Source organism: Lolium perenne, chromosome 3 (assembly GCF_019359855.2).
Source record: "Lolium perenne isolate Kyuss_39 chromosome 3, Kyuss_2.0, whole genome shotgun sequence".
In the NCBI taxonomy this organism is placed as follows: Eukaryota; Viridiplantae; Streptophyta; class Magnoliopsida; order Poales; family Poaceae; genus Lolium; species Lolium perenne.
In genome coordinates this window covers 333,553,063-333,580,920 of record NC_067246.2, presented here as the reverse complement: position 1 = coordinate 333,580,920, position 27,858 = coordinate 333,553,063, and the positions used below count along the sequence as shown (strand labels likewise).

The window sequence follows — 27,858 nt, the reverse complement described above, 5'->3', positions numbered from 1 at the left end:
GACAAGTTCGCCGACTTCGTCGCCGGCAACGAGCCGGCCGCGCTGCATCTGCGAGAGGCTGGCTGCGACTGCTGCCGGTGGCCGGTGGACGTGCTCTTCGACGGGCGCGGCAAGATGTACCTCCACACCGGTTGGGAGAAGTTCGCGCGCTACCACGACCTCGAAGCCAGCTGCGTGCTCACATTCTCCTACCTCGGCGACACGGATATGAGCGTCAAGGTGTTCAACGGCACGCGCTGCCGCCGGCACTACCAAGGCGACAGCGATAAGGAGGATGATTGAACACGCCGAGTGTTCTTTCTTCGCAACGAAAATAGGCACCTGGATGTTCTTCCGCGAAAGGACCAACAATGCTATCGTCACCAGCTGGACCTGGGAGGGTTCTTTCTTGGCAGCGAACATACGAAATCTGCGATACCAACACTAGTTAGGTTTCCTCATTTTCCAATGTTTTAACTATGTATTAGTTTGTGGGAACCATGTTTCAAACTATGTCTTTGTTTGTGTAAAACCATGTTCCCAATTATGTATTAGTTTGTGAAATGTTCCTTCTCTATTGAAATAAAAATGCAAAAAAAAAACAAAAAATAGTATTTTAATGTTAAAAAAAGTTTGGGGGCAACGTTTAGGGGACGCGACTGGGGGGCGACGTCCCCCAAAGACGACACGAACAAAACACGTCCCCCAGACGTTCGATCCGACGCCGTTTGGGGGACGCGCATAGAGATGCTCTAAGGTTGGATAGACTACATAGAATTGTCATGCTACTTATTTATGAGCAGCCGTCAGTTATCTTGTGTTGCTACGCAAATGACTAAAGGTAAGCATGGCAACCAGAACATAATGTATGCCCAATTCGTTGTTAACTGAATTGGAAAAAAAAAGACACTTACTTGTTTGACAGTATTCACCGTCAGTCATCAGATGACGAAAAGTAATGTGTAGAACCTATTCACTTCTAGTATAAACTAGAGCTCCATCCAACCCTCACAATTCATAATGGTCATGGAAAAGTACAAACTGCTTCAGATGCCTAGCGAGACTTTGAAAGGGATGGTGATGGAAATACAACAAAGTCAAGCACGCCTGACTTTGTCCAAAACGATGACATTATAGAAGACTCACAGTAATAACATTCGTTTGGGTCAACGCTTCAGCAACTAATGGCAAGCTTTACTCAAAAGCTGCACCTTACATTTCGCCACTACTTTCTAACCTGGCAAACTGAAACCGTCAAATCGATAGAAGAAAACTGAAAGTGAAACTAGAGTTAGAAGATAAAAGAAAAATGAAACTACAGTGACTGCATATCCTGTACTGATAGAATTGATTAACCAGCCAGTGAATAATGGCGTAGTGTCAAAAAACATCCATGAGCAGCTAATGAAAGTTACTAGGTTCCCCAATTTCCACTTCCCTAGTTGCTTTCAGGTTCTGGCAGTGCTTGTCCTGATCAAGCATCCTACCTGTTTCTTTAGATCAACAGGGGTTCACCCCGGTTCCATCAAAATGAAACCGAAACAGAACAGAGTAGTCTTACTGTCACCAAGTTCAACTGAAAGTAACTCTAGCTAGCCTAGAGGATCTAGAACATTAAGTTTCAGTAACGAATTTTATTACATCACAGCTTAAAACGCCAATCCTAGCTCAGATCTTCAGATAACAGGGAGCCGTATCATCAGCGCACGCAACCTGTTTCAGCCTCTTCAGCGGAGTGGATCCTGGGATCGGCGACCAACAGTTCAGGTCCAGAGGAGATGCTGGGCTTAGCACCGCCATCTTCTTACTCCAGGTGTTTGCGTCGCGATCCAGAGAGCCGAAGAGCTGTGGCTAGACATCTGAGATCTTCAAGATCCTACCTGTTCAGTCAGGAGGTCATGAACAATCACGATGGATTCAGTGAACAGCCAGCTTATTCAAACAAGACCTTGGGATCTGCAAGTGGGATATAAACACTCACTACTGGGCTAAGCAAGGCAACCAGAACATAACATATGCCCAATCCATTGCTAACAGCCTGACATTAAAAAAGGACACTTATTTTATTTGACCATGTTCACCATTACCCATCAGATAACGGAAAGTAATGGACCTTTTCACCTCTAGCATAAACTAGAGCTCCATCCAACCACTACTCATAAATCACAATGGCCATGGAAAAGCACAAACAGTTCAGATGACAAACGAGACTTTGAAACAGATGAAGACCAAAAATACAACAAGGTCAAACACACCCGACTTGGTCCAAAGGGGTGACAAACTAAAACTCGGAGTAATAACATATTGTTTGGATCAACGCTCCAGCAACTAATGGCAAGCTTTACTCAAAAGGTGCACTTTACATTTTGCAACTATTTTCTGAACTGTCAGACTGAACCCGTCAAATGGAAAAAAAAACTAACATTGAAACTGGAGTTAGAAGGTTAAAAAAACCGAACGACCGTGACTTCATAACACTATATTGGTAGAATTCAACAGCTAACAGCAGTTAGTGAATAATGGTGTAGCCTCAAAAACATACCCTGAACAGCTAAAGAATGTCAATATGTTCTTCTGGAGAAGTATTGATATGATATTGGTGAAACTATTCCATCTTCTAACGCCCTTCAAATTCCTCTGTTTCAAAAATTGCATGAGGATAAGATGTGAACCGTACTGATGAATTCAATATGGGCTGCCTCTTGGTGAAGAAAGCTTTTGGTGAAGAGGATATCAGAGTAGTATCTAACTCTGGCCTTAATGATGCTGAACAAGTTTCTGATGCTTTAAAAAATGGAAACAGTGACAAGGAACTGCTTTCATTATCCCACTCAAGATTATCCCACCATGTTTTCTCCCCTCTGATCCTCTTCAGTTCAGCCATTTTCCAAAAATACAGTTTCTTCATCTTCGGGCAACCAAATATATCAATGTATTCCAAAGAAGGAAAATCCAATTTAGAATTACATATTTTTTCCAAGCTTTGCAATGAATTTAACTGCAAAATTTTCAGTTGCCGAAATTCATGCACTGGTATTTCATATCGCACTTCTGGTTCAATAGAATTATGTATGTCAACTAGCTGCCTCATGTTATCACAGCAAGACACATTCAAATGCTCCAGATATGGTAGATTTAAAATGCAGGATAGATCTACCAGGTGATTAGTTCTCCCCACTGTAAGGACACGAAGGTTCTGAAGATGATCCAAACTAATCTTCTCAAGTCCAGGAAGATCCCAAAAAGTGAGAAACTCCAGCCGGGGAAGACGTTCTCCATAATACTGTGGCTTGTTAGTAATACCGAAGTCCTTTAAATCAAAACAGCCCATTACATTCAGAACAAAGATACTTTCTGGTAAAGTGAGAGTAAGAGACCTCTCCCCATCCAATTCATATAAACCGAGACATCTCAAGTGGATTCCAGGTATGTCAAAATGCCTCTGCAGGGTAGTCACTTTCTTTGTTGTTATTCCTAGAGATTTTAGTTCTCTAGTTAAGAAAGATAACTCTTCGATTCTGAACTCATCATAATCCATGTGGTTTCCTGAATCTAAATCTGCTTCGTGGCCAGCATACCTGCTACCATATAGGTTTAACACTTTTAGCATTGACAAATTTGTAAGAACACCATAAGGTATCTTCTCCAAGAAATCCATATAGCTCAAGTCCAAGAACCTCAGCTTTCTTAGTTTCCCAATAGCCCTAGGCAATAGTTTAATGTGTGTTTGCATTAGTTTGAGATACTGGAGTTCAACCAGTGTGCCAATCTCTTCTGGAAGTTCCCTGATGGGAACCCAAGAAAAATCCAAGTAGGTCACAGATAAAATGCTCTTTAAAAAAGAAGGTGGTATCACCTTCAGCCGAAAGTTTTGCTGTAGTGAAAGAAACTGCAGGTTTGGACAGTTCATGGCCTGAGGAAATTGAGTGATATAATTGCACATGAGTGATATCTTGCTGGCTGACCTAAATGTTTCGATGTCCCTGTTAGAAATGTTATGTAGTCCTACCCCTGCTTGAACAGTGCATTTCATGTGCCCTTCAGTGCAATCAGAAGATATCCAAAGTGACATGTCTCTGATGATGTCATGCACTCTCACCTCATCTTCTAGGTAACCGGTCTCCAATAAGCATGCATTCTTCAAGTATTCAATAATGGAGTAACCTTTGTCGTATGCTTCCTCCATAGTATCATACTCTATCAAACCCATCCCTATCCAACAGTCTATGAGTTCAACTTTCCAAATTGAGTAATCTTCGGGCCACAAAGAACAACATAAGAAGCATTCTTTGATCTGTTTATCCTGCAGATAATCGTAACTTATCTTTAGCCTAGTGTATATGTTGCTAACATTCCCCATATTTGGGATCTCATGAATGCGAGACTTCTTCAGAAATGACAAAGCAAGTGCCCACTCATGACAAGTTTTCTTTGTAGACATTGCACGGCCAATAGTTACAAGAGCAAGGGGCAAGCCACCACATTCTTCTGCAACTTCATATGCTAACTTTTCAATCCTAGGATCTGAATTAATGACTCCTTCTTTTGCTTTTTCTTTGAACAAGTTCCAAGCTTTCTCTGGGTCCAAGCATTCCAGAAAGACCACACGGTGAGCTTCCATATGTCCACAAACACTCTCGTAACGTGTTGCCAGAATTACCTTCTGTTTATTCAGGCCATTAGGATATGGAATACCGACTTCTGCTAGATCCAAATAATTCCATAAATCATCTAGCAGGAGCAAGAACTTCTTCCGCCTCAAGAAACTTAACATGATTGACGCCCGAGTTTCAATGCTAGAGCCTGGCTTCTGGAAGAGTCCAATCTTTTCAGATATGTCTGCTTGAAGCTGCCCTATTCCACACGCCTTGGAGGCTATAGCATAAATGACAAGGTCATATCCATAGGCTTCTTCGATTACATCCAAGAAATGATTGTTGATTTTCCTGAGCAAAGTGGTCTTACCAACTCCTCCCATTCCCCATAACCCAACAATTCCAACTCTGTCATCCTTCAGGTACTGGAGAACTCTGGTCAAGTTACAGTCTGTTCCTTGTGTTGGATGTACAGTGGGCATTTCTTGCACAAAACATGGCGGAATCTCAATGGAAACTTGTTTGAACGATCCCTTTTCATGCAACCTCTCAGCTTCCTTGAGTTTCTTGGCGGCCTGCATACCAGTTTCATAATCTGACCAATAACTGAAAGACTGTGCCCTTCTCTTCCTGTGCCCGTGTTTCATCTCAATCACTTCACTTTCTATTGCTGCCACCTTTTCTAGCCATTCTACGACTTCAGGATTACATGTTTCTTGCTTCCTTTCAGAGTTCATAAGACGAATTTGGATTTCCTGTTTCCTGGCTTCTAGATTCTTTATTGTGCTGTCCAGCTTGCCAATATTCTCTTCCTTTTCTAATAAATATCTCATGCGTGTAATCACAGGATTCCATAAGTTGGATGCCAGAGTACTAGCCACGAAATCAATGAGCATACAAACAGCCATGTATAAGAGTGAAAAGAGGCAATGAAGCAGGCGGTGGTTTCACCAGCTGATAATCCTCCAATTGGCAACAAATATCACAATTTGAACTACACAGACCGTTAAAACTGAGTCCTGCAGGCGAGATTGCGAGAAGCGTGAGATATGTTCTCATACACATTGAGTATAAAATACAAACATACGAATCAGCCAAAACATCCCAGTATATGGCGGTGACTGGTTTTGTGTTTCTACAATGTACAACTTAAGTTCTTCCTAAAAATTTATGATTAGGTTCGACCCCCCCCCCCCCCCCAGAAGCGTGAGATATGTTCTCATACACATTGAGTATAAAATACAAACATACGAATCAGCCAAAACATCCCAGTATATGGCGGCGACTGGTTTTGTGTTTCTACAATGTGCAACTTAAGTTCTTCCTAAAAATTTATGATTAGGTTCCCCCCCCCCCCCCCCACACACACACACACCAAAAAAAAGATGTGGAGATTAGATGAACACACAGGTGAAAGCACATGATACTTTGTGTTATTCAGTTTTCTCCTTTCTACAGGGAAATATCAAATGAAGTTGCTACTAAAAGCTTCGTGTGGAAGTGGCGCAACTTAGAAGATAGAGTAGAATGACATATGCAGTTAAAATTCTAGAGTAAGTCTGTTCCAGTTTAATTGATTAGATAGAAGATTATTCCAGTTTCTCATATGAAGAATATACAGCTGGATATATAAAAACGTTGACCAGCGGGGGAAGGATCTCTCCCTTGGCTATTCGCTGTTGATTAGAATCTGGGTGCTAGCCATCAAGCCAGAGCTTGGTTCTCAATACAGTTGGGATATATATCATCCTATTATCATACTTTGTGGCCTTTATTCCAGTCAAATTGAGCTGGTACAAGACTAATTCAGGTATATGTAAGTAAAACAGCATATGAAGCCTTATTCAGGTATATGTAATGGAGGAAAAGGAGCCCAGACCTTAATGACCAGTTGATCAAGTACACATGACGAAAAAGAAGTAAAAAAAGAGTGTGGAGGTAGGCCAGAAAGGGAAGGGGATCCCGGCCCGTACCTTGAGAGATCCTCGAAGCATTAACCCTCTGTCCGTCTGATTAGCAAACTCGGCTCGTCGGTTGAGAGAGAGTGAGTGAGCGGCAGCGGGAGGTTGAAAAGAAGAAGCCGTGTGGAGGCGCAGCTCACTGGAAATTTCGGAGGCGACCGGCAGAGAGAGATTGTTGGGGCGAAATTCCCCGCGCCGACTTCGGATGGCGCGTCCATGGCCATTGCTTCCGCTGACTCGCCTCCTCGGTGAACTGTCCTCCCTCTAGGAAAATAGAGTAGCTGCTAGCGGACTGTGACTGGATTGGAGTGCCGGCGGGGCTGCGACGGCGACCGAGCCTGCCGCTGGACTGCTGTTTTCTTTAGGGGATTTTGTTTTTTTGTTGATGAGCGCCGGCTGATTGAGGGCTACTGTAGAAATTAGAAGAAACACAGAATGTGGATTATCGGCAATGGTCACTTGGGCTTTAAGCCCGCTTCTACCCACCGCTACGCCTAGGGCCGGCTGTTTACGGGCCCGCATTTGGTTTCAGCGATTCTTTCCTTTTTTACGATTTTTTTTTGACAATCAGTACCACATATATTCATATATATATATAGTAACAAAGGTCCCTTCGGGGACATCCGATATATATAGTAACAAATAGTACATGGTAGAGATACAACTGGCTCCAACGATTATAAAATAAAGTCTAAAACACTACAGGAATGGCGCGATGCGCCGACGGCCGTGGCGTACGCCGACGGCCAAATGTCGGGGCCGTCGGCGTACGTCCGGTCCAGGGCAGCGGCCCAAAGAGCCCCTCGGCGTAGACATACCCTCGGCGTAGAGACGGATACGCCGACGGCCACCCTCGGCGTACTAAAGGCCGTCGGCGTACTAAAGGCATGTGCTCCGGTCCCGCTCCGGCCGTGACGGCCCGGTCACGGCGTCAGCGAGGCGCCGAGGGCCACCCTCGGCATAGGGCATCACCCACCTATGCCGACGGCCACCCTCGGCATACATTTTTTTTTCTTTTCGGTCATTAACTTTATATTATGTTTGTTTTATTTATGTACTAGTATGAATTATGTAAAAATAGTTACTTTTTTAAAGAAAAAAATGGTAGATGGCTTATGTAGATCCCACGAGTGACGCTCTTCGTAGACGGGTCGACGGGATCTAGTAGGCCCAACATCTGCTATCGATGTACATATGTCCTAAAACAAAGGAAAAAAGTCCATTGCTAACCCTAACTCTAACCCTAACCCTAACCCTAGGGGTAGATTTGCGGGGTCCCCGCCCCCTAGGGTTTCCCTAGATACAAACCACCGGAGCGTCCGAATAGCTGGAAACTCCTGCTACGGCTCATCCGGGGCCTATTTCATTCCAAACCTATGGTTTCCATGTGCATATGTCCTAAACAAAGCAAAGAAATTAAAAAATCCATTGGTGAACCCTCGCACGAAAAAAGCTATAGGGGTAGATCTGCAAGGTCCCCGGCCTAGGGTTTCCCAAGATACGAGATCACCGAGCGTCGGAATCGCTTGAAAACTTGCATTTGTCCCTAACATATGTGTACAAGTGTGATGTAAGGTTTTTCTAACCTTGCATGTACCCCGCGTTGACGATTTCCGCATACATGGGCCGACACTTGGTAAAATCCAGGATTTGTATGTGGAAACTCCTGCTACGGCTCATCCGGGGCCTATTTCATTCCAAACCTATGGTTTGCATGTGCATATGTCCTAAACAAAGCAAAGCAAATAAAAAAATCCATTGGTGAACCCTCGCACGGAGAAAGCTATAGGGGTAGATCTGCTGTGTCCCCGCCCTAGGGTTTCCCAAGATACAGATCACCGGAGCGTCGGAATCGCTTGAAAACTTGCATTTGTCCCTAACATATGTGGACAAGTGTGATGTAAGGTTTGTCTAACCTTGCATGTACCCCGCGTTGACGATTTCCGCATACATGGGCCCACACTTGGTAAAATCCAGGATTTGTATGTGGAAACTCCTGCTACGGCTCATCAGGGCCTATTTCATTCCAAACCTATGGTTTCCATGTGCATATGTCCTAAACAAAGCAAAGCAAATAAAAAAATCCATTGGTAAACCCTCGCACGGAGAAAGCTATAGGGGTAGATCTGCAGGGGTCCCCGCCCTAGGGTTTCCCAAGATACAGATCACCTGAGCGTCGGAATCGCTTGAAAACTTGCATTTGTCCCTAACATATGTGTACAAGTGTGATGTAAGGTTTGTCTAACCTTGCATGTACCCCGCGTTGACGATTTCCGCATACATGGGCCGACACTTGGTAAAATCCAGGATTTGTATGTGGAAACTCCTGCTACGGCTCATCCGGGGCCTATTTCATTCCAAACCTATGGTTTCCATGTGCATATGTCCTAAACAAAGCAAAGCAAATAAAAAAATCCATTGGTAAACCCTCGCACGGAGAAAGCTATAGGGGTAGATCTGCAGGGTCCCCGCCCTAGGGTTTCCCAAGATACAGATCACCGGAGCGTCGGAATCGCTTGAAAACTTGCATTTGTCCCTAACATATGTGTACAAGTGTGATGTAAGGTTTGTCTAACCTTGCATGTACCCGCGTTGACGATTTCCGCATACATGGGCCGACACTTGGTAAAATCCAGGATTTGTATGTGGAAACTCCTGCTACGGCTCATCCGGGGCCTATTTCATTCCAAACCTATGGTTTCCATGTGCATATGTCCTAAACAAAGCAAAGCAAATAAAAAAATCCATTGGTAAACCCTCGCACGGAGAAAGCTATAGGGGTAGATCTGCAGGGTCCCCGCCCTAGGGTTTCCCAAGATACAGATCACATAGTTTGTCGGAACGAGGCCATATTTGGCACGTGCGTGGGCCTTAGGATGGGAAGCAAGGCCCCGGTCGCGGATTTCCAATCCGAACCACGGGCAACGGTTTTTCCATTTTCGGGGTGCCTAAGGGCTTTTTTTGTGAAGCGGCTACATGGTGCGCATTTCAAGATCGCGCGGGACCTCCGCGCGGCGGTAGGATACCTCCTACGCACCACCTATCACATGCCATATGCGCGCGGAAGCCATCTCGGGAATCCCACCCGCTTCTGCGGTGCCCCGCCGAATCCGCTGGAAACTGACCGGATTTGAACTGGGGCCACACTTTCCTTCGCTCAATAAATGGAGGGAAAAATGTTTTTAGGTCTAGGACGCGTCATTTTATGTGCTAAATGTTTTCCGTTTTGCGCGTTGGCGGACGGGTGCACGCGCGCGCCCGTGCGGCCATACCGCATGTCCCGGCGGCCCGTTTTGCGCAGCTTGGCAAAGCAAACGGAGCCAAAAATCGAGCGGAGCCGCGTGGTGTCATTTTATGTGTCCTAGTAACCACTGCAAAAGACGGAACTGGATACGGCAATTATCTTGGAGAACCCTTCACGAACAGGGCTATCTCGTCCGAGTTCTATGGCTTTTAGGGGAAATGAGTAGGAAACGGCCCGTTTCACCACATAGTTTGTCGGAACGAGGCCATATTTGGCACGTGCGTGGGCCTTAGGATGGGAAGCAAGGCCCCGGTCGCGGATTTCCAATCCGAACCACGGGCGACGGTTTTTCCATTTTCGGGTGCCTAAGGGCTTTTTTTGTGAAGCAGCTACATGGCGCGCATTTCAGTATCGCGCGGGACCTCTGCGTGGCGGTAGGATACCTCCTACGCACCACCTATCACATGCCATATGCGCGCGGAAGCCATCTGGGAATCCCACCCGCTTCCTGCGGTGCCCCGCCGAATCCGCTGGAAACTGACCGGATTTGAACTGGGGCCACACTTTCCTTCGCTCAATAAATGGAGGGAAAAATGTTTTCAGGTCTAGGACGCGTCATTTTATGTGCTAAATGTTTTCCGTTTCGCGCGTTGGCAGACGGGTGCACGCGCGAGACCGCGACGGCCATAACGCATCTCCCGGCGGCCCCGTTTTGAGCAGTTGGCAAGGCAAACGGAGCCAAAAATCGAGCGGAGCCGCGTGGTGTCATTTTATGTGTCCTAGTAACCACTGCAAAAGACGGAACTGGGATACGGCAATTATCTTGGAGAACCCTTCACGAACAGGGCTATCTCGTCCGGAGTTCTATGGCTTTTAGGGGAAATGAGTAGGAAACGGCCCGTTTCACCACATAGTTTGTCGGAACGAAGCCATATTTGGCACGTGCGTGGGCCTTAGGATGGGAAGCAAGGCCCCGGTCGTGGATTTCCAATCCGAACCACGGGCGACGGTTTTTCCATTTTCGGGGTGCCGGAAGGGCTTTTTTTTGTGAAGCAGCTACATGGCGCGCATTTCGGTATCGATCGCGCGGGACCTCCGCGCGGCGGTAGGATACCTCCTACGCACCACCTATCACATGCCATATGCGCGCGGAAGCCATCTGGGAATCCCACCCGCTTCCTGCGGTGCCCCGCCGAATCCGCTGGAAACTGACCGGATTTGAACTGGGGACACACTTTCCTTCGCTCAATAAATGGAGGGAAAAATGTTTTTAGGTCTAGGACGCGTCATTTTATGTGCTAAATGTTTTCCGTTTCGCGCGTTGGCGGACGGGTGCACGCGCGCGCCGTGCGGCCATACCGCATGTCCCGGCGGCCCCGTTTTTGCTAGCTTGGCAAAGCAAACGGAGCCAAAAAATCGAGCGGAGCCGCGTGGCGTCATTTTATGTGTCCTAGTAACCACCGCAAAAGACGGAACTGGGATACGGCAATTATCTTGGAGAACCCTTCACGAACAGGCTATCTCGTCCGGAGTTCTATGGCTTTTAGGGGAAATGAGTAGGAAACGGCCCGTTTCACCACATAGTTTGTCTGAACGAGTCCATATTTGGCACGTGCGTGGGCCTTAGGATGGGAAGCAAGGCCCCGGTCGCGGATTTCCAATCCGAACCACGGCGACGGTTTTTCCATTTTCGGGTGCCTAAGGGCTTTTTTTGTGAAGCAGCTACATGGCGCGCATTTCAGTATTGCGCGGGACCTCCGCGCGGCGGTAGGATACCTCCTACGCACCACCTATCACATGCCATATGCGCGCGGAAGCCATCTGGGAATCCCACCCGCTTCCTGCGGTGCCCCGCCGAATCACGGAAACCGACCGGATTTGAACCGGGGCCACACTTTCCTTCGCTCAATAAATGGAGGGAAAAATGTTTTTAGGTCTAGGACGCATCATTTTATGTGCTAAATGTTTTCCGTTTCGCGCGTTGACGGACGGGTGCACGCGCGCGCCCGGTGCGGCCATACCGCATGTCCGGCGGCCCCGTTTTGCGCGATTGGCAAAGCAAACGGAGCCAAAAATCGAGCGGAGCCGCGTGGCGTCATTTTATGTGTCCTAGTCACCACCGCAAAATACGGAATCGATACGGCAATTATCTTGGAGAACCCTTCACGAACAGGGCTATCTCGTCCGAGTTCTATGGCTTTTAGGGGAAATGAGTAGGAAACGGCCCGTTTCACCACATAGTTTGTCGAACGAGGCCATATTTGGCACGTGCGTGGGCCTTAGGATGGGAAGCAAGGCCCCGGTCGCGGATTTCCAATCCGAACCACGGGCGACGGTTTTTCCATTTTCGGGTGCCGGAAGGGCTTTTTTTGTGAAGCGGCTACATGGCGCGCATTTCGGTATCACGCGGGACCTCCGCGCGGCGGTAGGATACCTCCTACGCACCACCTATCACATGCCATATGCGCGCGGAAGCCATCTCGGGAATCCCACCCGCTTCTGCGGTGCCCCGCCGAATCCGCCGGAAACCGACCGGATTTGAACCGGGGCCACACTTTCCTTCGCTCAATAAATGGAGGGAAAAATGTTTTTAGGTCTAGGACGCGTCATTTTATGTGCTAAATGTTTTCCGTTTCGCGCGTTGGCGGACGGGTGCACGCGCGCCCGGTACGGCCATACCGCATGTCCCGGCGGCCCCGTTTTGCGCAGTTGGCAAAGCAAACGGAGCCAAAAAATCGAGCGGAGCCACGTGGCGTCATTTTATGTGTCCTAGTAACCACTGCAAAAGACGAAACTGGGATACGGCAATTATCTTGGAGAACCCTTCACGAACAGGGCTATCTCGTCCGGAGTTCTATGGCTTTTAGGGGAAATGAGTAGGAAACGGCCCGTTTCACCACATAGTTTGTCGGAACGAGGCCATATTTGGCACGTGCGTGGGCCTTAGGATGGGAAGCAAGGCCCCGGTCGCGGATTTCCAATCCGAACCACGAGCGACGGTTTTTCCATTTTCGGGTGCCGGAAGGGCTTTTTGTGAAGCGCCTACATGGCGCGCATTTCAGTATCGCGCGCGGGACCTCCGCGCGGCGGTAGGATACCTCCTACGCACCACCTATCACATGCCATATGGGCGCGTAAGCCATCTGGGAATCCCACCCGCTTCCTGCGGTGCCCCGCCGAATCCGCTGGAAACTGACCGGATTTGAACTGGGGCCACACTTTCCTTCGCTCAATAAATGGAGGGAAAAATGTTTTTAGGTCTAGGATGCGTCATTTTATGTGCTAAATGTTTTCCGTTTCGCGCGTTGGCGGACGGGTGCACGCGCGCGCCCGGTACGGCCATACCGCATGTCCCGGCGGCCCCGTTTTGCGCAGTTGGCAAAGCAAACGGAGCCAAAAAATCGAGCGGAGCCGCGTGGCGTCATTTTATGTGTCCTAGTAACCACTGCAAAAGACGGAACTGGGATACGGCAATTATCTTGGAGAACCCTTCACGAACAGGGCTATCTCGTCCGGAGTTCTATGGCTTTTAGGGGAAATGAGTAGGAAACGGCCCGTTTCACCACATAGTTTGTCGGAACGAGGCCATATTTGGCACGTGCGTGGGCCTTAGGATGGGAAGCAAGGCCCCGGTCGCGGATTTCCAATCCGAACCACGGCGACGGTTTTTCCATTTTCGGGGTGCCGGAAGGGCTTTTTTTGTGAAGCGGCTACATGGCGCGCATTTCAAGATCGCGCGCGGGACCTCCGCGCGGCGGTAGGATACCTCCTACGCACCACCTATCACATGCCATATGCGCGCGAAAGCCATCTGGGAATCCCACCCGCTTCCTGCGGTGCCCCGCCGAATCCGCTGGAAACTGACCGGATTTGAACTGGGGCCACACTTTCCTTCGCTCAATAAATGGAGGGAAAAATGTTTTTAGGTCTAGGACGCATCATTTTATGTGCTAAATGTTTTCCGTTTCGCGCGTTGGCGGACGGGTGCACGCGCGCGCCGTGCGGCCATACCGCATGTCCCGGCCCCGTTTTGCGCGGTTGGCAAAGCAAACGGAGCCAAAAAATCGAGCGGAGCCGCGTGGCGTCATTTTATGTGTCCTAGTAACCACTGCAAAAGACGGAACTGGGATACGGCAATTATCTTGGAGAACCCTTCACGAACAGGGCTATCTCGTCCGGAGTTCTATGGCTTTTAGGGGAAATGAGTAGGAAACGGCCCGTTTCACCACATAGTTTGTCGGAACGAGGCCATATTTGGCACGTGCATGGGCCTTAGGATGGGAAGCAAGGCCCCGGTCGCGGATTTCCAATCCGAACCACGGGCGACGGTTTTTCCATTTTCGGGGTGCCGGAAGGGCTTTTTTTTGTGAAGCAGCTACATGGCGCGCATTTCAGTATCGCGCGGGACCTCCGCGCGGCGGTAGGATACCTCCTACGCACCACCTATCACATGCCATATGCGCGCGGAAGCCATCTGGGAATCCCACCCGCTTCCTGCGGTGCCCCGCCGAATCCGCTGGAAACTGACCGGATTTGAACTGGGGCCACACTTTCCTTCGCTCAATAAATGGAGGGAAAAATGTTTTTAGGTCTAGGATGCATCATTTTATGTGCTAAATGTTTTCCGTTTCGCGCGTTGGCGGACGGGTGCACGCGCGCGCCCGGTACGGCCATACCGCATGTCCCGGCGGCCCCGTTTTGCGCAGTTGGCAAAGCAAACGGAGCCAAAAAATCGAGCGGAGCCGCGTGGCGTCATTTTATGTGTCCTAGTAACCACTGCAAAAGACGGAACTGGGATACGGAAATTATCTTGGAGAACCCTTCACGAACAGGGCTATCTCGTCCGGAGTTCTATGGCTTTTAGGGGAAATGAGTAGGAAACGGCCCGTTTCACCACATAGTTTGTCGGAACGAGGCCATATTTGGCACGTGCGTGGGCCTTAGGATGGGAAGCAAGGCCCCGGTCGCGGATTTCCAATCCGAACCACGGGCGACGGTTTTTCCATTTTCGGGGTGCCGGAAGGGCTTTTTTTTGTGAAGCAGCTACATGGCGCGCATTTCAGTATCGCGCGGGACCTCCGCGCGGTGGTAGGATACCTCCTACGCACCACCTATCACATGCCATATGCGCGCGGAAGCCATCTGGGAATCCCACATACATCGAAATATTATTATGACATACGATGAACATGAAATAGTATTCAACAACATTGGTACACCATGGGTTCATCATTGTAAGAATAAAGCTCTATCAAACTAAAACGACATAAAATAATAGATTTTACCTATTTTCGCATGGCGTAATAACAAATTTAATAAGATAACATGCACAACTCATAAAAATATATACCATGTATGTGATCCCATATCCCTTTGTCTGGTATATATACTCTGTGGTTCTTCTTTAGACCATGAAAGATACAATGAAAGAAAAAATGAAAGAAAAAATAAAAAAATTAAAAAAATGCACCTGGCTAAGCCGAGGGTGGCCCTCGGCGTATGGGTGGCCCTCGGCGTAGCTGGGGATCTGAGCCCGAAAAAATCCCCTGGTCGGCCTCCTCCTCGCGCCAAAGCCCGCCCATTTTCCCCAAGTCCCGCGCCCTCCCCCAAGCCCGCCGCCGCCTCCTGCCCGCCTTGCCGCCGCCGCCTCCGCCCGCCGCCGCCGCCGCCTCCCGCCCGACGCCGCCACCGCCTCCCGCCCGACGCCGCTGCCGCCGCCTCCTGCCCGCCGCTGCTCCCCTCCTCCTCCTCCTCGGCCCGACGCCTTGCTGCCGCCGCCTGCCCGCCGCTGCTCCTCCTCCCTCCTCCTCCCGCCCGACGCCGCCGCCGCCTCCTGCCCGCCGCTGCTCCTCCCCCTCCTCCTCCCGCCCGACGCCTTGCTGCCGCCACCGCCTCCCGCCCGACGCCGCTGCCGCCGCCTGCTGCCCGCCGCTCCTCCCCACCCCCACCACCACCCGCCCGTGCCCCACCACCCCTCGCCGCCCTCCGCCACGCCGCGCCCGCCACCGCGCCCGGCCCCCCTCGCCCGGCCCTCCTCCTCTCATCCCCAACCTCGCCCCGGCCCTCCTCCCGGCGCCGCCCACCTCCTTGCCCCGGCCCGGCCCTCCTCCCGTCGCCGGCCTCCTCCTCGCGCCGCCCTCCTCCACCTCGCACCCGTGCCCGCACCCGGCCTGCACATGGTAAGCTAGGTTAGCCCCTGTTTTTTTTTCATTTTTGTTATGCATAAGTTCTCTGTTTATTTTGCTAGTGCTTGCTACTGTTTGTTATTTGGTACTGCTTTCTATCCAATTAATTTGTGGATGAAGTCCAATTGTTTGGGAAATTAAGTGAGGTTTTCTCCAAACTCCAATTACTGGACTTGCTCTAAGACACAAATATTGTCCAATTGCTGTCAAATTACTGGGATATGATGCGCCGCTGTTTGTAGTTTATTTGTTCAGTTGCTAGTTTGTGAATTTGTCATCTTTTGGTATGTAGATTCTATGTTTCTATTCCACTAACGCTGACCCTGAATGCGGATTTGTAATAGGCTATGCCGTGACCGCCTCGTCGTGAGCACCCCGGCGTGACGCGCTTCTCGACGGTCGCCGACATCGACAGTCGGTTGTTCGACTACTTCCTCTACAGCCGAGGGTGAGCAAAATTTCCAACTTCTTCTCCGCATTTTATTTATGTCACTAGATTCATTTTCCAAGTCAAGTTGCGTCACCTAGGTGTCACTTCCCGTCCTCAAGCGTTACGCGGATAAATATGCATTAGTGGTCGGCATATTTTCAACCGTAACGCTTGCGGCATTTACGGGACAGTCGGCGGATCCGTAGTTGGGTACGTTCTCCATGCTCTGCCCGGTCCGAGTCAGATTTCGGCAGCGCCTCACCGTTGTTCTCCGGATGCACATCCTCTTGTCTTTTTGGCGAGACGTGTATCGGAGAGCAGCGGGGAGGTGCTGCCGAAATTTTGACTCGGACCGGGTAGAGCATGGAGAACGTACTCAATCTAGGGATCCGGCGGCTGCTAGGAGCCCACCTAGTAGAGATGTAGGTTGATGCATTCGTTTTACTGTTAAAAAATTAAAATATGATGCATTTTCCTATTTGATATAAATGCTATGCTTGTCGTTTGGCTTCCAATAGAGCAGAGGATGGCTGATAATGGATGGATGTACACCGGCCGTGTTAGTGCGACTAATAAAACAGATGAGTGGATAAGGAAGACTTGGCATTTAGTGAAGGAGTTGGCGCGTGGTACAAAACAGAAGGTTCAGCCACTTTGCCCGTGCAATCGTTGCTTGAAGCATCACCGTCGTGGAAAGGATGACATGTTTAAACACCTTCTGCAATATGGGTATATGCCTCGTTACGTCACGCAGATCGACTTTGATGAGCACGAACGTGACAGAGGTGAGGTGATGCGGCAGCGGCTCAATGGCAATGAGTACGATGGGGTTAGAGACTTTCTAGATGATCTTGTCGATGCCCACATGCCAGAGTCGCCACCTTCACGGGAGGAACCGCCAGAACCGGAGGAACCTCCAGAACCGGAGGAACCAGAGCCAGCCGCGAAGGCCTTCTATGATATGATAGCCGCTGCTAAGACGCCTCTGTACGATGGCGCCGAGATTTCTCAGCTCGATGCCATCTCCCAATGTCTAGCCGACAAGACCCGGTACAACACCACCCGTGACGGCTTCGAAGCAAGTCTGAAAACAACTGGTAACATGTTGCCCAAAGGGCATTGTCTGCCTAAAAGCCTGCACGAGACGAGGCAACTCATGTCGGCGCTCAACATGGATTATCAAAGGATAGACTGTTGTGAAAATGGCTGTGTTCTCTTCTGGAAACAGTTTGCGGAGGACAAGTACTGTCCCATTTGTAAGGCCTCTAGGTATGAAGAGGTAACGGGAAAGGATGGTCAGGTGAGGCAGTCAAAGATCGCAAAGTCGATTCTTCGGTATCTCCCATTCATAAAAAGAATCCAGCGGCTTTACTTGACTGAGGAGACCGCCAAACAGATGACGTGGCACAAGATGGGGACTCGAATAAAGGACAATCAGGGGCGGACGAAGATGGGACATCCATCTGATGGCAATGCATGGAAGAACTTTGATAGAAAATACCCCCATATGGCAGCGGATGCTCGGAATGTCGAATTGCGATAGCTACAGATGGCTTCAATCCATATGGTATGTCGAATTCCAATTACGATTGTTGGCCCGTGTTTGTAATTCCGCTCAATCTCCCTCCCGGAGTCCTAATGACGAGGAAGACCATGTTTCGTCGCCGATCATTCCAGGGCCCCATTACCCGGGGAAGAACTTGAGTGTCTACATGCAGCCGATTGTGGAAGATTTGAACCACTCTTGGCACCACGGGACGTTGACGTACGACCGAGCATCGAAGACAAACTTCTGCATGAAAGTTTGGTTGCAGTATACCATGCATGACATGCCCGGGTACGCCCTAACATGCGGATGGTGTACAGCTGGTAAATGGCCATGCCCAGTGTGCAGGCATCGACTTGAGTTCCTTTGGCTAAATAAGGGTCGCAAGTATGTTGCGTTTGACACGAATCGGCAGCATTACCTCAAACGGAGGCATCCGTTCAGAGAAGACAAAAAGAACTTCAAGAAAGGCAAAGTTGTGCATGAAGTAACAGAGGTGCCAAAGTTCGATGGTATAGCTGTTGATGCCGAGCTACGTGCTCTCGTGCCAGCGGCATCGGAAGCTGGCCATCAATTTGAGGGATATGGTGTAACGCACAACCGGACTCACGAGGCAGCCTTAACGAAGCTCGAGTATTACAAGGACCTCGAACTTCCCCATAACATCGATGTGATGCACACCGTAAAGAATGTCGCGGAGTCCTTATTTCACACGTGCCTAAACATTCCCGGGAAGTCAAAGGATAATGTCAAGGCTAGAGTCGATGTTGAGAAGCTCTGTGATAGGAAGAAATTACACATGCAACGTCCTGCGGCCGTCGAAAGAATTGGTTCAAGCCGCACGCCGACTTCTGCCTTGATTCCATCCAAAAGAAGGAGGCATTCAAGTGGCTAAAATACGTTGTGATGTTCCCTGATGGTTATTGTTCGAATATGAGCAAGGGAGTCAATCTTTCGACGGGAAAAGTCACCGGGCTCAAGAGTCACGACTATCATATATGGATTGAGCGGCTGATGCCGGTGATGCTTCGAGGGTATCTCCCCGAGAAAATATGGCGAGTGCTCGCGGAGTTGAGCCATTTCTTCCGCACGCTCTGTGCTAAGCAGATATGTCCTAAGGTTATTGAGAAGCTGCAAGTTCAAGTGCCGGAGTTGCTATGCAATTTGGAGATGATCTTTCCGCCAGGCTTCTTTACTCCGATGGCACATCTCATTGTGCACCTCGCAAACGAGGCACTATTGGGTGGCCCAGTGCAGTTTCGGTGGCAGTTTTGTATTGAGAGAGAGTTCAAGTATATTCGGAAGATAACTGGAAACAAAGCCAAGATTGAAGCATGCATAGCTGAGGCAACGTGCCTTCGGGAGATGGCAGATGCCGCAACAACGTACTATCTGATGAAGTTCCCACTCTGCATAACCCGGTCTCTCGTTACAATGTCGACGTGCCCATGAATGACCCCAAGCTTCAACTATTCCAATGTCCCGGTGGCAAGGCTGGTAAAGGACAAAAATATAGATTGGAGAGGGAAGAGAAGGATTGCATAATGCTCTATGTGCTTATGAACATGAAGGAAGTGGTGGGGGGGACGACGACGATGGCGGTCACGATTTCATTAGGTAACATGGTGTAATGCTTATTGTATCTAGTTTCGATCACCTACACTCAACTCGGTCTAATGCTTATTGTATCCTTTCAGCGAATTCACGGATGAACAGTGGTGGCTTCCGCGCGATCCCACGGGCGCGGAGTTGGAGACTCTACTGAAAGAGGGTGCTCCCGAAGTAAAAATAAACTTTGTGTCTTGGTTCATGAAAAAAGTAATGTCTAAGCTGTCCCTCTTACCTACCAATATGTGACTTGTCCCTGTTATTCCACGTAACTAATGCACACAACAAATTTGAACCGTGCTTGTAGGGAGCTGATGCAAACGTTGAGATGACAGATGAGTTGAGATGTGTTTCCCAAGGTTGTAACCGTGACGTCATGAAGTATGAGAAGTATGACGTGAATGGGTTTCGATTCCATACAGAGACACACCAGAAGGGCCGGGCGAATCCAAAAACGATAAATACTGGTGTCTTCACTAAAGGATCCGATACATTTGATTACTACGGGAGGTTAGAGAATGTATACGAGCTGACCTTCAACCGTACAAACAAACAACTCAATCTCGTTGTGTTCAAGTGTCATTGGTTCGACCCAAGAGGTGGACAGAGAATTACCAAGTCCATTGGGTTAGTTGAAGTTAAGCCTTCCACCACCTATACCGGAGCCGATGTCTATATTGTTGCTCACCAAGCCAAGCAAGTTTATTATTTGCCGTACCCATGCCAGAAAGCGGCCCTCAACGGCTGGGAAGTCGTGTTCCAGGTATCACCACATGGTAACCTACCGATTCCCTCCGAGGACGATTACAACAACATTGACCCTGTAACATACGAGGGAATTTTCTATCAAGAGGAAGAGGACTTCGGGCACTTTGAGTTAGAATGTGTTCTTGAAGAGGACCTCAGGAACGATGCAGAAACTCGTGGTGAGTCAGTGGTGGATCTAAAGGACATAGATATGCTCGAGAAGTTACAAGTGGAAGATGATAGCGATGATGAGCCTCCACCCGTCTATCAAAATCCAACTTACTACTCAAAAGATAGTGATAGTGATAGTGGCAAGGAGAAACAAAATGAGATTGACGATGAGATTGATGACGGCTGGTGAGGGTCTTTTATGTGTTTATATTTCAACATGCTTCTTATTTGTTTAGTATCTTTATGCTTAGTATTTATATTTTTTTCAACATGCTTCTTTATTGTTTAGTATCTTTATGCTTAGTATTTATATATTTTTGAACATGCTTCTTAATTGTTTAGTGTCTTTATGCTTACTATTTATATATTTTTCAACATGCTTCTTAATTGTTTTCTCTTTCTCAATGCAGGTGATTGAACAATATGAGCGGCGGCAAGGAGGACTCGTCGAGCTTGCTTAAGAAGATGCAACAACGCAAGAACAATGTTAGAAGGAGTGAGAGGAAACCGCGTCGCAATCCGCGTTACGAGGACGGCGCGGTAGGAGGAGGAGGACGAGGACGAGGACGAGGACGGGGACGAGGTGGTGGAGCTGGAGGTGGCTTGGGAGGAGGTGGAGGTGGAGGTGGAGGTGGAGGTGGAGGTGGAGGTGGCTGGGGAGGACCGGACTTTGAGCCACCACCCTCGGCTTCAGGCGACGTTGCTTCCGGGTTCTTTTTGGAGGGGACGTCTAGAGAGGAGGCGGAGACGGAGTCTAGAGCCGAGGAGGACTCTAGCCGCGGGTTTGAGACTCCGGAGGAGGATGGGCGGCCGAAGGCACTGAAGATTCGTGGGGAAGCGAGAGTCCCCGATGAGAGGAAGGAGCCTAAGACCCATGAGGCGAAGACCCTTATTATTCCTGCTGGCCCTGAGTAAGTGTACTAATTTGGCAATTTCGATTTTCATGTACTAATGTTTGATTTTCATGTGCTAATGTTTGATTTTCATGTGCAGCAATTGGATATTTCCTCCGGGGGTCAAGGGGCGCCTGCCTAGCAGCATGATTGGAGCTTTGCTTAGGAAGTTCTGGCCGGGCAAGTACTATCCCCTCGGCACTGTCCCAGCTGGCGAGAAGAAGCTAGCCACTACTTGGACGGACTACGAGAGTGCCCCTGGCGTAGGCTTCCCGACGGCTGCTGAGGCCGTGATGACAAAGTTTTGGGTAAGACATATTTTCTCGAGCTTCGTTCATATTTGATGACCCCAATGTTCTAACTCATGAATCTCACAATTGTTTTTTGCATGATTGAAGTGTTTTTATCGTGTGGCGCCCGAGGTTGAGGAGACGGCCGCGAACAGGACTTTGCGGGCGACTTGTGAGAGGTTGACACCGCAGGTGTGGTACAACCAAAGGATCACGTCCGCGGGTCACTTCTGGGCAGAGAGAGGCGAGAGGGTCCATAAGCCGGACATTGTCGGTAAGAATGCTAAGGCCGAGTACGAGATGACGGTGGAGGACTACATGTCGGTGAGTAAAATGTCAATGAGATTCTACATTGCTACTAAGTTGCGATTGCATTAGATTGAGTTGAGTATTGCATTTTCAGGTTATCCCCGATTGGGCCGAGCCGCATGCCGAGGCATGGGAGGAGATGGTTAGGACGAGGTGGCTCAAGATGGACGAGGACTTTGCAGCCGTGGCGAGGCGGAACGCGGAGAACCGAGGCGACGGTGGCACACACTGTGGGGGAAACCTCAGCTACGAGCGCTACAAGGGGAAGACGGTATGTATACATTTTATTTTCCTTCAGGTTCAAAGTTGGTACTCACAACATTTCCTTTCGCGATGCAGAGGGCCGCGTTAGGACCCGAGGAGGAGATGTCTGACCTCGAGATATACAACAAGATGCGGCTTAAGAAGCCCGATCTCTCGCAGCCTCAGCCCTCGCTCCCTGAGTACTTCGGCACCTACGCCGAGGACGTCGAGAACTACTGCGAGATGGTGAGGCATCGTCACCCGGAGGTGGATGACCCCATGAGCGCGGAGGTCGACGAGGAGTCGTTGGTCCTGTCATCCGGAGGGTTGCCGCATGGCCGTCTCGCCATGCTGAACAAGGCCGTCAAGCATACCCTCACCACGACCTTCACGTGTCTCAAGGCGGGACTCACCAAGGACAGCCCCCCTCTCCCGCCTCGTCGCCGGGCTCGGCAACAACCCGCATACGACGTAAGTTTCCCTCATTTCCATCCTCTTTCCGACTTTCGTTCATACATTGCTAAGTGCTAACGAGACATGAATTTGTGAAATTGTAGCCTGACTTCGAGGCCGCCTACGTGGCCGCTCATCAAGAATATCAGGTGGCCTTCAACCAGCACCAGCAGCAGTTCATGGAGTACATGGCATATATACATGTAAGTTCCAACCTTTGTTTTCGCAAATGATGACAAGTCCCACTTTCCCCTAGTTTGATGCTTCATTTCTGCAAAGACTGACATGTAAACTATCTTGCAGGCGTCGATGGTGGCCAATCAAACTGGACAGACAGCGGATTTAGGGCCGATGCCTCCCTTTCCGGGGCCGGCGCCAAACATGCCATCGAAGGAAAATTTCGCTGCGGAGTACTATGGGAGAACAACGGTAAGTTCTTCGCCAAACCGAATACTACGGCTTTCCTTTGCCTCGCAAATTGCTAACATCTCGAGAACATGTGTGTAGGGAACGGGATGTTCCGGAAATCAGGGTGGTGGGAGGGAGATCACACCGGTTCATCATGGTGGTCCTTCTCCCGGTGCTACTCCCGGTACTTCTCCCGGTACTTCTCCCGGTCCTTCTCCCGGTGGTTCTTCCGCAGCTTCTACCGGAAGGAATCGGCCCGGGCCGGTGTTTAGCGGTGACGAGCTCCTCTAGTTGTCCCATGTATCTCTTATCGACACTATGACACTATGTATGCAATGTTATGAGAGATTTGTACCTATTTGCATTTCATGCACTTCATGTTATGTATATTTGCACATGTGAGGCTCCTGTGAAGTTCCTGTGAAATATTTGTGAATTTATGTGCTATTTAACTGTGCAAACCTGGGAATAGCCGAAACAGCAAAAATCTGAAAAAATTGCACTGCTACGCCGACGGCTATCCCCTCGGCATAGGATCGACCAGGACCAAATGGTCATCGTACGCCGACGGCCGCCCCCTGGGCATAGGATCGACCAGGACCAAATGGTCAGCATACGCCGACGGGCAACCCCTCGGTGTAGCCAGAGCCAGAGGCGCCCAGGCTGCGCCACGTCGCATTGTACGCCGACGGCCCCCCCCCTCGGCGTAGCCGGCGACAGAGCTGCCGAGGTTGTGCCACGTCGCAGCGTACGCCGACGGCAACCCCCTCGGCGTAGCGGGCGCCAGAGCTACCCAGGCTGCGCCACGTCGCAACGTACGCCGACGGCAACCCCCTCGGCGTAGGTATAACGGCCGTCAGCTTGATTGTGCCCGTTAACGTGCTACACCGAGGGCTCATACGCCGACGGGTGGGCCAGCCGTCGGCCCACTCCGTCTACGCCGACGGTCGACGATACGCCGAGGGCCACGTTGGCAGCGCCGAGGCCTACCTTCCCCGAGGAGCTACACCGAGGGCCACCGTCGGCGTAGCGTACGCCGAGGGCTAGGCGGTGCTACGCCGAGGGCCGGCGGCCGTCGGCATCTGGGCAGATTCCTGTAGTGAAAAATAGTAACAAATGTTCGAGATCTTTAAACTCTTTCTTCTTCCAGAACACAATCTTATACTCTTCCGAAGGCAGCCAAAGATAAATAATGAATCATAGACCTGTAAATACCGACGAAAGTTCTCACATAATTTTTTTAGCCGCAATGCCAAAGCTGCGTGCACGCACTTAACCATTAAAGCGGTCATTTAACATCGGCAAGAGTATCAACACCAGTATGTCAGGGAATAACAACCGACTAGATTTGTCGTGGTCGATGGAGAGCCGAGAGTACGAATCACCATTATCGAGAACGTAGCAGCCGGCACAAAAACTGCGAGGATAATCCTTCTCGCGACAACAACGATAAAAGATCCAAAATCGATCTGGTGAAGCAAAATCTGAAGGCTCATACCTAGAGGATTGTAATCTTTCAACACCACCATTGATGTTGGAAAGGAGATCTCATCGTCGAACGAAAGCCCAAAGATCACTTATTGCAGACGATGCTATCTTCATTGAGGGGAAACCAACAAGAAGATAACTACCAAAAACCTAACATAATCAACTGAAAACACTACTTTTATTGAAAACTCCACGTATAGATCGGGTTTCCCACTCCTCCCGACGCTGGCGAAGCCGCCCGGAATAGGGGGAACCGATCTATAGAGGAGGCTGAAGTGGAGGCGGCTAGGCTTTTGGAGAGGCAGCAGCTGTCTTTTCCCGTGCGTTTTTTTTCCTCTGCAGATGTAGCGGCACGAACTTTTCTTCATTTTTTTCGCACATACGCTGCTTAAGGCTTGGTGAATGGTGAATTCAAATGTTAGATGGGAAAAACGTTGTTTGAAAACATAAAGTGTAAGAATTACTCCTCATGCAGCCACACGGAGGACTTTATGCCACAGTTTTATTTTCTCTGACTTAAGGTAGTATGCTTGAAAATGAAAATCATTTTCAAATTTCAACCGATCGATTTTGTTTTTGTAAATTAATGAGATAAGTTTATAAGAAAAGAATCAGCCAGCCCAGCAGTCATGCGTACGTGCTTACGGAGTATCACTAGTATGTAACGTAAATTACAGAAATGCTGGCCACACTGACACTATTGTCATTGTCAACCACGTATTTTCCCTCACGAATGCAAGGTTGGGAAGGGAAATTCCTGCACGGTTTGGTGTACCTTCTAGCTAAGGCCTTCTTTAATTTATAGGATAGAAAAAACATATAAATAGGAAACGATGTCATGTTTAGTTGAATTATATAAGAACATGAGTTACTCTTTAATTGTAATAAATGAATTTCTACATTATATATGTCATATTTAATGTTTTGTTTCTGTAGGATTTACACTATAAAATTTCTATAGAATTAGTTCCTATAGAATATGTTCATTTGAGTCAGTTTTACGCACGCACGTACCCCTTCACTCGTGAGGGGGTCCTCAGGAGGCGATTAGGGTTCCTCTGCCTCTTGTCGGCGGCCGCCTCCGATCTGGCCGTCTCTGTGGCCTTCGAGCCATGGAGGTTGATGCATGTAAAATGCATACATGAATTTTATCCTTTATCATATTAAATTTCCACATATTTGCAACATATATGATGATAATATCATGTTTTACATTGATTTAGGGGGATTTACCAATGACCCTTTTTATTTGGTTTATAATCTTGCAGAATAGGAAAAACCCTGTTTCGCGTATTTTTTACTTTCAGATACCTATACGGATTCAAATTGACCTGAAATTTATGGAGCATCATTTTTTCACCGGGAGGAACACAATGGATTGTGGAGCACACCTGGAGAAGCCCGAGGGCCGAACGAGACCAGGTGGCGCGACCCATAAGTCTGGCCACGCCACTCACCTCCGTTCGCTCCTCGATCGTCCGATTGTCCTGATTCTTTCGTCCACCTACGTATTTTGTCCTAAAAATGACTATATATATAGCCCCGAAGAGTTCTCGAGAGGAGAGCGCCGCAGAAAAACAGAAACACCAAAACGGAGGCTGATGCAGAGAAGATTGGAGGGGGAAACTCCGTCGGGATCACCGTCGGATGGATCTCCACCTCCTCCAACGTCTTCATCATCATCACCATGACCAAGAGGGAGTAGTCCACCTTTGGACTACGGGTATGTGGCAGTAGCATGATCTATTTCTCTCATGTTCTTCATAGTACTTAGTGCCATATGAGCTGCCTATCATGATTATGGCCATATTTGTAATACCTATGTGGTGGATCCTTATTCTATGATATTGTTACATGAGATGTGATCTTATTATATTTGTGACATGTGTTGATAGATGCATATTATGTACCCCGTTCTTAAGTTTATGTTCTGATCCAACATCTATGCAAGACCGTGTGTGGGTTGATGTGTGTGTTAGATGGGATAGCAAGGTTTTAGTAATTGGATAGTGACAATATGTTCAAGAGCTATTATGGGTTTGCCTTCTTTTGCTACCTCAATAGGGATAAAGTGAATGCATGTGCTATGTTCATCATGTGACAGTAATGATGATCTTGTTTGTTCAAGGTAGCATATTTGATGTTCAAACTTCATGTCAAAGTACTTATTGCTATGCTCTGTTAATTCTTAATACAACATTGATGAAGTTTCATTCTTGTGGAGCATAAGAGAGATGTGTTGCATCATCTCTATGTTAGAACGTGATGCCCATATTAATTCTGTTCTTACATACAATATGATTTGCACCTTCATATCTCATTGATGAATTGTTTTTTATCCACCACAACCTTACGAGAGAATAGTCAAGTGAACCCATGAACCCCGGTTCACTTTTTATCATAAGAAACACCTTTACATTCACATTGTTTTCTATTTGCTGCACTATTTTATTCTAAAAATACAAAAATATTTATCTTTCTTACTTGCATCCAAAACACCAAAAATAATCAATCTGTTTATAGTTTTTACTTAGTTGCTTTATCTAGTTTAGTTTACTACTTATTTTATTACTACTTGTGTTATTTACTTACGCGAAACCTTGTGCTTGACAACCACACGGTGGAGTCGGGAACACAAGACATTTACTTACTTGCATGATTGCTTGAAGAAGAGAGAAGAGAATACTTTTTCCATCCAGTTCCCTGAGAGTTCGATATAAACCCTTGAGTCACCCTTGTGGGGAAGACACTCCCTTTATACAATACTCTGCACTTTGAGTCCCAACATATAAAGATTTTTTTGGCGTTGCTAGTAGTCGTCATCAGAGGTACAGCAGATCGCGGATCTCGTCGGTAGGAGGGCTCCGTTTTTAGGGTTTTTGTTTGTAGGGGCAGCGCTCGGGTGGTGGCGGCGGCGCTTCGTGCAATAGCGTTTTCCCAGCTTCAACCCCATCTCGACGGCAACGTCGAGAAGCTTGTGGGTACGGTGTGGTCTTCGAGGATTTCGTCTGGCTGTGGGGATCTTCAGATCGTCAAGGAGCTTCATCGGCAGTTCATCCTACTTCTTCGTCTCCGGGATGGATGTGGTCTTTTTGACCTGTTCGGCGACTTCCTGTCCGCAACCAACAACGTCATGCCGACACAGGGAGGAGCGGCAGCGGCGGTGCGCCATCGACATGGTCTGGAGGTTGAAGATGAAGGGCTTCTCAAGGATCTCATTGTTATTTTCGTTTTTCTTGGGATGCTTTGTACTGTTCGAGGTTTCTTTTGATGCCGGTGTCCTATTCGCAAAAAAAGAATATGTTCAT

General features: G+C 48.5%; 2 protein-coding genes across 3 annotated transcripts; one reads left to right on the top strand and one right to left on the bottom strand.

Annotated features, from left to right (window-relative positions):
• Nucleotides 1-1,300: 1,300 nt before the first annotated feature.
• Nucleotides 1,301-6,914, bottom strand: LOC127345857 (probable disease resistance protein At1g61300). Of its 2 annotated transcripts, none has more exons than XM_051372388.1 (3): nt 6,548-6,914; nt 2,522-5,593; nt 1,301-1,935 (listed from the first exon to the last, which is right to left on the bottom strand). In XM_051372388.1, exon 2 carries the CDS (start codon nt 5,480-5,482, stop codon nt 2,597-2,599), a length of 2,886 nt encoding a protein of 961 aa, XP_051228348.1. In that variant the 5' UTR covers nt 5,483-5,593; nt 6,548-6,914; the 3' UTR covers nt 1,301-1,935; nt 2,522-2,596. The 2 variants fall into 2 exon arrangements, with proteins under 2 accessions (XP_051228348.1, XP_051228347.1); XM_051372387.1 differs by having other exon boundaries at nt 1,301-1,859.
• A 14,578-nt stretch (nt 6,915-21,492) lies between these two features.
• LOC139838286 (uncharacterized) lies at nt 21,493-27,821 on the top strand. Its single transcript, XM_071827689.1, has 4 exons — nt 21,493-21,973; nt 22,053-22,229; nt 22,298-22,447; nt 27,579-27,821. Exons 1-4 carry the CDS (start codon nt 21,950-21,952, stop codon nt 27,819-27,821), a joined length of 594 nt encoding a protein of 197 aa, XP_071683790.1. The 5' UTR covers nt 21,493-21,949.
• The last annotated feature ends 37 nt before the right edge of the window (nt 27,822-27,858 follow it).